General features: G+C 43.5%; 1 protein-coding gene across 3 annotated transcripts in view; it reads left to right on the top strand.

The window, feature by feature from the left end:
- The window catches only part of ELP4 (elongator acetyltransferase complex subunit 4), a 527,861-nt gene that overhangs the window by 388,108 nt on the left and 127,023 nt on the right, over window positions 1-12,730 (top strand). The window contains exon 10 of one of the 3 annotated variants that reach the window (XM_073576301.1): window positions 670-811. The exons of the other annotated variants lie outside the window; for them this stretch is intronic. Coding sequence (XP_073432402.1) covers window positions 670-777 — 108 coding nt within the window. The 3' untranslated portion in view covers window positions 778-811. The remainder of the gene's footprint in view (window positions 1-669; window positions 812-12,730) is intronic. 3 annotated transcript variants of the gene reach the window in all.

Below are 12,730 nucleotides of genomic sequence, written 5' to 3' on the forward strand. Positions count from 1 at the left end.
GGTTAATAAACTTCTTGAATGTGGTTTTGAGCACCTTAAGGGGTTCAGTTTTTAGAATGGTGTCACTTTTGGGTATTTTCTATCATATAGACCCCTCAAAGTGGCTTCAAATGTGATGTGGTCCTAAAAATAAAATGGTGTTGTAAAAATGAGAAATCGCTGGTCAACTTTTAACCCTTATAACTTCCTAACAAAAAAAAATTTTGGTTGCAAAATTGTGCTGATGTAAAGTAAACATGTGGGAAATGTTACTTATCAAGTTTTTTGTGTGCCGTATCTCTGTGATTTAAGGGCATAAAAATTCAAAGTTGGAAAATTGCGAAATTTTCAAAATTTTTGCCAAATTTCCAATTTTTTCACAAATAAACGCAAGTTATTTGAATGAAATTTTACCACTAACATGAAGTACAATATGTCACGAGAAAACAATGTCAGAATCACCGGGATCAATGGAAGCGTTCCAGAGTTATGACCTCATAAAGGTACAGTGGTCAGAATTGTAAAAATTGGCCCGGTCATGAACGTGCAAACCACCCTTGGGGGTGAAGGGGTTAAACTTCTTGATGACACTGCGCATGGTAGACACAGGAACATTCTGGTCTTTGGAGATGGACTTGTAGCCTTGAGATTGCTCATGCTTACTCACAATTTGGTTTCTCAATTCCTCAGACAGTTCTTTGGTCTTCTTTCTTTTCTCCATGCTCAATGTGGTACACACAAGGACACAGGACAGAGATTGAGTCAACTTTAATCCATGTCAACTGGCTGCAAGTGTGATTTTGTTATTGCCAACACCTGTTAGGTGCCACAGGTAAGTTACAGGTGCTGTTAATTACACAAATTAGAGAAGCATCACATGATTTTTCGAACAGTGCCAATACTTTTGTCCACCCTCTTTTTTATGTTTGGTGTGGAATTATATCCAATTTGGCTTTAGGACAATTCTTTTTGTGTTTTTTCATTTAAGACAAATTAAATGAACATAATAATACCAAAGAATTTGAGTTTGCAATCATTTTCAGGAAGAAACTGAGTATTATCTGAAAGAATTTCCGGTATTGTCAATACTTTTGGCCACAACTGTACACACATGCATACATATATACACACACATACATGCATATACATACATTCATATATACACACATACATACATATATACATATACACACACACACATACATATACATACATTCATATACACACACACATTCATACATATACATACATTCATATATACACACACACACATACATACATACACATATACATACATTCATATACACACACATACATAAATACATATGCACACATACATACATATACATACATTCATATACACACACACACATACATACATATAGACACACATACATATACGTACATTCATATACACACACACACATACATACATATACACACACACATTCATACATATACATACATTCATATATACACACACACACACATACATACACACACACACATTCATACAGTCATGGCCAAAAGTTTTGAGAATGACACAAATATTAATTTTTACAAAGTCTACTGCTTCATTTTTTCTAATGGCAATTTGCATATACTCCAGAATGTTATAAAGAGTTATCAGCTTAACAGCAATTACTTGCAAAGTCAATATTTGCCTAGAAAATGAACTTTATCCCCCAAAACACATTTCAACATCATTGCAGCCCTGCCTTAAAAGGACCAGCTAACATCGTTTCAGTGATTGCTCCATTAACACAGGTGTGGGTGTTGATGAGGACAGGGCTGGAGATCAATCTGTCATGATTAAGTAAGAATGACACCACTGGACACTTTAAAAGGAGGCTGGTGCTTGGTATCATTGTTTCTCTTCTGTTAACCATGGTTATCGCTAAAGAAACACGTGCAGTCATCATTGCACTGCACAAAAATGGCCTAACAGGGAAGAGTATCGCAGCTAGAAAGATTGCACCTCAGTCAACAATCTATCGCATCATCAAGAACTTCAAGGAGAGAGGTTCCCTTGTTGCCAAAAAGGCTCCAGTGCGCCCAAGAAAGACCAGCAAGCGCCAGGACCGTCTCTTAAAAGTGTTTCAGCTGCGGGATCGAGCTACCAGAGTGCAGAGCTTGCTCAGGAATGGCAGCAGGCAGGTATGAGTGCATCTGCGGAGACTCTTGGAGCAAGACCTGGTCTCAAGGAGGGCAGCAAAGAAGCCACTTCTCTCCAGGAAAAACATCATGGACAGACTGATATTCTGCAAGAGGTACAGGGAGTGGACTGCTGAGGACTGGGGTAAAGTCATTTTCTCTGATGAATCCCCTTTTCGATTGTTTGGGACATCTGGAAAACGGCTTATTCGGAGAAGACCAGGTAAGCGCTACCACCAGTCTTGTCTCATGCCAACTGTCAAGCATCCTGAAACCATTCATGTGTGGGGTGGCTTCTCAGCCAAGGGAATGGGCTCTCTCTCAGTCTTTCCTAAAAACACAGCCATGAATAAAGAATGGTACCAGAATGTCCTCCAAGAGCAACTTCTCCCAACCGTCCAAGAGCAGTTTGGCGATCAACAATGCCTTTTTCAACATGATGGAGCACCTTGCCATAAAGCAAAGGTGATAACTAAATGGCTCAGGGAACAAAACATAGAGATTTTGGGACCATGGCCTGGAAACTCCCCAGATCTTAATCCCATTGAGAACTTGTGGTCAATCATCAAGAGACGGGTGGACAAACAAAAAACTTCAAATTCAGACAAAATAAAAACATTGATTTTGCAAGAATGGACTGCTATCAGTCAGGATAGTTGATAGTCAGTTGATTGAGAGCATGCCAGGGAGAATTGCTGAGGTCCTGAAGAAGAAGGGTCCACACTGCAAATATTGACTTGCTGTATTAACTCATTCTAACTGTCAATATAACCTTTTGCTACTCATAATATGATTGCAATTATATTTCTGTATGTGATAAAAACATCTGACAAACACACATAAAAACCAGAGGCCAGCAGATCATGTGAAAATATAATATTTGTGTCATTCTCAAAACTTTTGGCCATGACTGTACATATACACACACAAGCATAAATAAATATATATATACACACATACATACATATACACACTGTGGTGTAATGACCACTCTGTCCACTAGGGGCACTGTGTGAATGTCCCAAGAGAACGGATGAGTGGCAGAATCCTGAAGGATAGTTATGTATCTCAAAGTGGGTGGCTTTGAGATGGAGACTTGTGTATGTGTGATCAGCAATATCATTGCTGATGTGTTGTTTCTAAGTGTAAGGAAGAAGTCTTCAGGTAACTAGAGAGATGGGCGGGTTCTGGTTACCTACAAATCCACCCAGGGGTGTGTCTGAAAATGCCTGTAGTAAAAGGCTTTATAAGTGTGTGAAGGACCTGTGATGAGGTCATAGCCATGTGACCCAGTGGGCGTGGCTACGGACCATATAAGGTGGCCAGGGTAGGTCACAAGAGGTGAATGCTGGGACCTGATTGGTCCAGTTTGGAAGGTCCTGTGAGGAGAAGGATCTCCTCGCTAACAGCCTGTGGAGCGGCTGTGTGTGTAATGGCGGCCAGTGTCTGAGAGTCCCCGAGGAGTGTGTGGATGTCTGCAGCCTGGAGAAACAGCCATATGGGAACCCTGATGTGGGTGAGATAACCCTGGGGCTAAATAGCCTGTTTAATGGACGCTATGCTGTAATGTGAAGCTATATAATGGACGCTACGCTGTTGTATATTGCAGCTGTGGTTTATGATGGTGAATAAATCTCATGGACTGATATGGTTTTATGGAAAACCCGTACCGGATGTGATTTATTTGCTGCCAAGCGAGTGTCCCCCAACCTTGAATGACAGCGCTACCTCACAACACACACACATATACATACATATATACATACATACACACACACATACATACATATATACATACACATACATACATATATATATATATATATATATATATATATGCCACTCACCACTCAGGAAGAGAGACGTGTTGGTAGCCACTTATTTGGGGTTTTTTGGCTACTGCGTGGCAAATGCAGCAGTGTTTGGCCCCAGTTCACCTGTACTACTATTGTACTACAGTAGTACAATATGTGATGCCTCTGAGGCCCTTGGAGTGTGTAATGGAGGGATCGAGCACAGGTACCTCCTTTTTGACGTCCATATCCATAATAGGGCATATTGGCAGGGGTTGTGTTAATAGGAAAAAATAGGAAATTTCTTGTAATTTTTATGGAAGAGACTGTGCAAGTTTTCCCTTGCTGTAATTGTGGCTGTGTGGAGTAATAATGTGGGCATGTCCAAACTTGAGGCCACACTTCCAAGCCAGAGCCAAGTTCCCAACTATGTCAGACCTAATGATAAGTCACCATTCAGCTGGCGGAAGCTGTTCGTGTCCTCGTGGCCACCGTCGGCCTAGAAAACTTTGATTTACATTGTTTTAAAATAATTGATGGAAAAATAAATGTCTGGCTATCTATTTCCCGAGGCTGCGTGGTATGTACCGTACTTAGTTGCACATCTATTAATGTCGTATTACACTCTATCATTATCTTAGTGGTTTGTGGTTTTACAGCAATGGCTTCCGTGTGTCTATGTAAACAGTGTTAACCTCATCCGACACTTCAGGGGAAACAAATTGCAGTTGCAGAATGTGTTTTGGGTACATATCTCCTGTGGTGGTCCGCATGGTGACAGCACTCCGCTTTCCTATGTCTTTCTCAGCTGTGAAGCCATGGACTTTTACAACTGGCAGAACAGATGCATCATACATAGGAGTGAAAATGTTTTTAAAGGTGTTATCTGATCTAAGTAAGTTTTCACCTATTCACTGGATAATTGATAGCAGAGTCCCAATATGAGCGCCCTATTAATCGCCAGAGCAGGGAGCTTGTGTCACTGCTTCTGGCCTGCCAACAAGACAGTGGCCAAGAGGTGAACAGGCCCGCTGGTCACACATGTGCCCTGACACACTATTCAAAGTCTGAGGCTCTGAAAAAGCTATCCGAGCGCTGTGTTTCCAACAGGACACCCCTATAGATTGGGTTTTCCTACTTAAATCAGTGATCGGATATTACTAGAACGGCCCGACCCTACAGAGCCATAGAAGATAGTGTGTGCATTTACGCAATAAGCCTTCTTCACTCCCTTTCCTTCTCACCGTTGTGTTCAGGGCCGTGCACTTTGCATCGAACTGCAGCACCACCCTATCAGCTGTAAAATGCTGGGTTGTGGCTCCTGCACAGCGGGTGGGCTTGATCAGCAATGTGTTCCGTCTCCAGATTGGTGGAGGCTAAAATGTTAGCGCAACAAATCTTATTGTCACAATATGCCATAACATTACAAGGGACAGCTACGTCTCAATCCTTAAGTTTGCCCCCAGTAAAATATCAACTACTGTATTGTTAACAACACACAAAAATGTCACAGGATCCCCGGAGAGCCACACAGGCTGGAATGGCGCCAGGGACGTATATAAGTGTTGTGTGTTGTTATTTTACTGAGGGCAAACATGCTGATTGAGAAGGGGTTGCCCATCCCTTTTACTGATGGCAATACCTCCTTTAACTCATAACAACCAGCCAGTGGGTTCTCAGGGTCATGTTATTCGGATATATTTTAACCCCTTCATCACAGCCAATACATATATTTTCTGACCTGAGATATAAGGGAATATCATCCCCATACAGGTGACAATCCAGCAGCTGTTGGCTGTCCACTATATCTGACAACATGCTGTATCACAAATGATCGGTGTTGGCACCATCCATATCTGTTTAACCCCTTAGTTGCTGCTGTCAAAAGTGACTACATCAAATAAATGGTTAATAGATTGTGGGGGCTTGCACTTTAATCTAATTGACACACCAAGATCATGATTGTGTGGTCCTGATGTTTGCCATAGCAGTTCATGGCCAAATAGCGGCCTTAGAGTCTCCCGGATATAGCGGTCAGTTCAGAAGTTAGCGACATTTAGGTGGTAAACAAACATTTTTTTCATTCTGACTATACCACTTTGCATTAATTCCTGAAAATCACCTGAAGGGTTAATAAACTACCTGACAGCAGTTCTCAATATGTCAGGGGGTGCAGTTTTTAAAATGGTATAATGTTTGGGGTTTTCCAATATATAGCACCCCTAAAGTCACTTCAAACCTGGATAGGTCCCTCAAAAAAATAAATTTTGTAAATTTCCTTGAAAAAATGAAAAATTATTGCTACATTTTTAAACCTCCTAAAAGGCTAACAAAATAAATTAGCATTTTAAAAATGGTGCTGATGTAAAGCAGGCATGAGGGAAATGTTATTTATTAATGTTTTTCTGTGGTATGACTTATCTGGATTAAAGGGATAATCATTCAACGTTTGAAAATTGCAATTTTTTTACATTTTTGTCAAGTTTCTGATATTTTTTATAAATAACCACAAAATATATCAATCTAAATGTACCACTATCATAAATTTTAATGTGCCGCGAAAAAACAGTCTCAAAATCACTGGGATTTGTTGAAGCATTCCAGAGTTATGACCACATAAAGTGACATTGGTCAGAATTAAAAATATTGGCCCGGTCACGAAGGGGTTAAGAGTTTTCCAGTATCAGAAACCAACTCTTCCGTTGACTACAATTTAGTTGCCTTTACTCACCTTCCCGGGGTCCGGTGCTGAGTGGAAACCTCTGCTTCCAGTGTCCATTATTGCCTGCAGGGCAGATGTCATGTCAGCAGCACTGCAGCCAATAACTGAGCTCAGTGGCTTCCAGGCCATGGAGTCAGTGTCGAGTTTGGTGGAGTCGGTGTAAAATGACCCAACTCCGACTCTAAAATATATAATACATTGGGTACAGTAGTACAATGCAGGATTGGGCTGTAAATGTTCTCATAAGAATTTGGGAAAGTTGTGAAATGTCCTATAAATGACTGTTCTGTTCCTGATCTAAAGATCTTGGCTGTTAGTAGAGATGAATCTGTGCTGCACTTTATGTACATGCTCAGTAGTGACCGGTGCTGTGGAGTCGTAATTGTTATTATTATTATTTATTTATATAGCAACAATGATTCCATGGTGCTGTACATGAGAAGGGGTTACATACAAATCACAGATATCACTTACAGTAAACAGGCTAACAATGACAGACTGATACAAAGGGGAGAGGACCCTGCCCTTTCGGGCTTACATTCTAAAGGATGGTGGGGAAGGAGACAGTAGGTTGGGGGGGTTGCAGCAGTTCCGGTGTTGGTTAAGGCGATATCTCCGGTAGTGGTGAGGAGGTAGCGAGGTCATTGCAGGCTGTAATCTTTCTTGAAGAGGTGGGTTTTCAGGTTCCATCTGAAGGATCCCAATGTGGTTGATAGTCGGACATGATGGGGGATATTCGGGAGAAGTCTTGGAGGCAGTTGGATGAGGAGCAAATAAGTGTGGAGGAGAGAAGGAGGTCTTGGGAGGACCGGAGATTACATGAGGGAAGGTATCGGGAGATTAGCTCAGAGACAGGGAGACAGGTTGTAGTTGGCCGTGTAGGTCAGTATTAGTAATTTGACCTGGATACGCTGAGGGAATGGGAGCCAGTGAAGAGATTTGCAGAGGGGAGGAGCAGCGAGGAGAGAGATGAATTAGTCGGGCAGCAGAGTTAAGGATGGACTGGAGAGGTGCGAGGGTGTTAGCAGGGAGGCCACAGAAATGGATGTTGCAGTAATCGAGGCGGGAGATGATGAGGGTATGCACAAGCATTTTAGTAGATTGAGGGTTGAGGAAAGGACGTATTCTGGAAATACTTTTGAGCTGGAGGCGACAGGAGGTAGAAAGAGCTTGGATGTGCAGTTTGAAGGACAGGGCAGAGTCAAAGGTTACTCCGAGGCAGCGGACTTCCGGTACGGGGAAAGCGTGATGTCATTAATTGTGATAGGTCAGGTAAGAAAGATCTGGGAGATGGAGGAAAGATTATGAACTCAGATTTGTCAACATTAAGCTTGAGAAAGCGAGAGGAGAAGAAAGAGGATATTGCTGATAGACACTCCGGGATTCTGGACAGCAGAGAGTTGGCGTCTGGGCCAGAGAGGTAGATCTGAGTGTCATCAGCATAAAGGTGGTACTGGAATCCGTGGGACTTTATGAGTTGCCCTAGGCCAAGTGTGTAGATTGGGAAGAGTAGGGGTCCTAGAACAGAGCCTTGGGGGACTCCAACAGAGAGAGGGTGGGATGAGGAGGTAGAGTGGGAGACGCTGAATGTGCGGTTGAAAAGGTATGAGGAGATCCAGGATAGGACGAGGTCTTTGATGCTAAAGGAGGAGAGGATCTGTAGTAGGATGCAGTGGTCAACTGTGCCAAAGCAGAGGACAGGTCTAGAAGTAGGAGTATAGAATATTGTCTGTTTGCTTTGGCTGTGAGTAGGTCATTAGTAATTTTGGTCAGGGCTGTCTCAGTGGAGTGATCGTGGGTGGAAACCAGATTGTAGATTGTCAAAGAGCAAGTTAGATGAGAGGTGGGGGGAAAGTTCAGCATGGATGTGCTATTCCAGGAGTTTGGAAGCAAATGGGAGCAGCGATATTGGGCGATAGCTGGACATGGAGGTTGGGTCAAGGGTTGGCTTTTTAAGGATAGTCGTGATTGTGGCATGTTTGAAATCAGAAGGGAAGGTACCGGAAGTTAGTGATAGGTTAAAGAGGTGGGTTAGGGATGGGATAAGTGTAGTGGTGAGGTTGGGGAGGAGGTGGTGGGATGGGATGGGGTCGAGTGCACAGGTTGTGAGGTGTGATTTGGAGAGGAGACAATTAAAGCTCCCCTTCAGTGATGTTGGAGAGGGAGGTTATGGGGTTTGGGCATTGGTCTGGTGTACAAAGGGGTTGTGGTGGTTGAACAATAAAGACTTGCCTTTTTTGGTTGTTCTTATTTTTGAAGTGTGTGGCAAAGTCCTCAGCAGAGATGAGGGAGGTTGGAGGGGGCAGTGATGGGGGGAGGAGGGAGATAAAAGTTTTGAATAACTGTTTGGGGTTGTAAGATAGGGAAGATACGAGGGTTGTGAAGTAGGCCTGTTTAGCAGAGGTGAGGGCAGATTTGAGCCGAATCTGTGCTGCACTTTATGTACATGCTCTAGCATGTACATAAAGTGCAGCACAGATTCGGCTCAAATCTGCCCTCACCTCTGCTAAACAGGCCTACTTCACAACCCTCGTATCTTCCCTATCTTACAACCCCAAACAGTTATTCAAAACTTTTATCTGAGGCAGGGCAGGGCTGTGGAGTCGTAGATGAGATGAATCACATGCTCAGTAGTCACCAGTGCTGTAGAGTCGTATATGAGATGAATCTGTGCTGAACTTTATGTACATGCTCAGTAGTGACCAGTACAGCACTGGTCACTACTGAGCATGTACATAAAGTTCAGCACAGCACATAAAGCACATAAAGTTCAGCACAGATTCATCTCATCTATGACTCCGCTGTGGAGTCATAGATGAGATGAATCTGTGCTGAACTTTATGTACATACTCAGTAGTGACCAGTGCTGTGGGCCTGGGAGAACATGGTTCCTTGATCTGTGTAGAATTTCCCGGTGTCAGTGTGCTGTGCTCACCGATACAGTAAGAGGGGCAGTTACTCCAGATGTGCCCTACCCAGTAAGTGTACCTTGGGCGACCACCTCTTCGGCCCTACCGGTAACTAAGAAGAATATTTAGAATTGAGAGCCCTCAGTGGTTGATAGCTTTTAATATATATAAAATACAAATATATATATTATATATTTATTATATACAAATATATACGGTATATCTTTCCTCTACCGGTAACTACAAATGTATGTTTTTTAGTGTCCAACCTCTGCTGGACCATGTGGTCACCTAAGACATAAGGTTGCATGGTTAACATTAGGTTAAAGCAGTTGGTCACACTGATGGATTGTCTTCAGTGTATATATTTCAGCATGGTGAAATATACACCATGAAACAGGTAACTCAATAAACAATGAAATATCAAATTATGCATTTCCATTATTAATTATTCCCTATTGTCTCACTTTGAGATCGTTTTCTCTGCTACTTTATACTTTAAATGCATACTTGGACAATCTGGTGTTCTGCAGCATGGGACTACATATCCCAGCATGCCGATGAAACTCTGGCATGGAATATGCTGAAGCATTAGTACCCGTAGTACAACAGCTGGAAAGCTGCAGGCTGTTTTCCTCACTCTAGTTAGTGTAACATCTAGAATTGGTAGGCACAAGCTATTTATTTTGTGATAATAGACCTTTATTTTAGTAAAATGTTAGCAAAACACAATCCATAAATGTCTGCACACTTGTCCATTGGGAAGCTGGATCCCCAATCTCTGGATGAATGAGAGTTCCCCAATAAAAAGACCACGGCTACTATATTAAGTGCCAATCATTACTACATATAGGAGGTTACATAACGAGAGCATACCTATCTGTAAGAATATCATATGTAAAGAATACGTATCTATACAATGCAGTATTAACACCAAAATGGAAAAGTGGAATTCTGGAAATAACAGGATCCATACACATTAATAATATGCAAATGATGAAAAATGGAACAACATTTTAAATGCTTCTCCGTTTATTCAGTATCAAGCAGTGCTGTGGAGTCTGTAAGCCAAACCTCCTTCTCCGACTCCTCAATTGTCCCGACTCCACAAAGCTGACCCTACATCCCTGCCTCACTACTGAGCATATACAATTGTGTTCAAAAGTTTGCGTACCCTGGCAAAAGTTTTTGCTTTCTTTGCCTTTTTTCAGAGAATTTGAATGATAATATCACAGTCATGCCCTGACTGATGGGCGTGAGCCAGGGGGTTGTGGCCCCACTGTGCCACAAACCAGACTACCCTGGAAGGGGCGTGACTAAGCCAGCTGCTTTGGTTTTCACTGGAGCCTCTGATGGTGAGGTCAGGCTTGTGCGGCAGGCAGCTGCCAGGTGCCACTTCAGGGTGGTGTCTGGCTATGGCTGATCCCACTTGGGGAGACGGTACGGGCGACAGAGTAGCAGATGGACCGATGAGCATGCCGGGCACGTCTGGGACACTGGCAGGTGGGCACGGCTGAGACACAGGTGAGCATGGCTGAGGCACTGGCAGGTGGGCACGGCTAAGACACAGGGCAGGCAGGCACGGCTGAGACACAGGGCAGGCAGGCACGGCGGAGACACAGGGGCAGGGACTAACTGGAAAGGCACAAGGACATGGGCAGGAAGGTGTGGTGTGTGGAATAGGTAGGGTCCTGTTCACACAGCAAATACAGGCACTGGTAGGAAGGAATGGTGTATGGAGGAACAGGTAGAAATCTGGTCACACAGCAAATGCAGGTAGTGGCAGGAAGAAAAGGAGTATGAAGGAACAGGTTTGGACCTGTTCACACAGGAGGAGAACCGCAAGACTGCGCGGAAGAGCTGTAGAGCAGCAAGAGGTTATGCAGTAGCAGAACCAGAACAAAGCAGAACTGCAAGAGTATGGAGCACAGGCAGAGCCACAAGAGTACAGAGCAGGCAGAGCCGCAAGAGTGCAGAGCATGGGCAGAGCCGCAAGAGTGCGGAGTGTTATGATTCTAGATGCCTCGACACAGCCGGAGGACTAAATAAGCCTAAAGCAAGAAAAGGGGAAATCTAAACTGCCCCAGAGCAGACTCCAAAAGAATAGATAGCCCCCAAACATATATTGTCGGTGAGACAAGATGAAAACACAAACACAGGTAGGAAAATAGGCTGAGCAAACAATGGGGCCCACACTAACTAGAAAGGACAGGAAAGGAAAGATACTGTCTGAAATCACACAAAAAAAACCCTGCAAAAATGTCCAACACTTCTGGTAGCAAAAGAAACCCTGAAGTCACTAGACTTCACCCACTATATCAGCACTCTGGCATATTCTGAAAACAGAGCAAAAAGAGGCCAATCTAATAAGGAACAAAAAGCAAACTGGCACAAACAGTAACATCAGGATGGAAATTCAGCACAGCCCCAGCCGCGGCTGGCTGACCACACAAAACTGAATAGACCAAACCAAATCAAATGTGAACAATAGCAAAGAACACTTACCTTGAGAATGTAGGGACTGAACTGGAAACTAAGACCTCAGGAGGCAGGAAAAATCACCAGCAGGGATAGAGGGAGTCGGCTGTCTTAAATCCAGTCAGGTACTCCAGATGTCCAATCGTCATCCTCATTATCAGGTGGCAGGTCTCTGTTAATTAGATCAGCTTCATTACCTCCTGCCACCACCAGAGGGAGCCCGGAAAGAGAACTCACGACTCCTCTGGCAATACAACCAGCTCCACCACCCTCACCAGCAACCAGAGGTAGACCAGAAAGTGAATTCACAACAGCAGAGCATGGGCAGAGCCTCAAGAGTGCAGAGCACAAGCAGACAGAGAGGACACAAGGCAAGACACAGCAGGGCAAGAAGCCAAAGACAAGGAGACTGACAGAGTTAGGACAGAGTTCTGACAAGGTAACGGTGTGAGACAAGGTACAGGACCAAGGACGCAGGGACCAGGATATACACAGGTACAAGTCAAGACTAGGAGCAAAAGCACAGAGACCAGGATATTCTGCCTCCTGGAGGGCGGCAAGACAGGTACAAGACAAGGCTAGAACAAAGACACAGAGACCAGGATATTCTGCCTCCTGGAGGGCAGACAGACAAGTACAAAGCAAAGCTAGGAATAAAGACTCCAGAGAAGGCGAAACACAGAACAAGGCCTGGC

Source organism: Dendrobates tinctorius, unplaced genomic scaffold (assembly GCF_039654945.1).
Source record: "Dendrobates tinctorius isolate UK_male_01 unplaced genomic scaffold, ASM3965494v1 ptg000048l, whole genome shotgun sequence".
NCBI classification, from domain to species: Eukaryota; Metazoa; Chordata; class Amphibia; order Anura; family Dendrobatidae; genus Dendrobates; species Dendrobates tinctorius.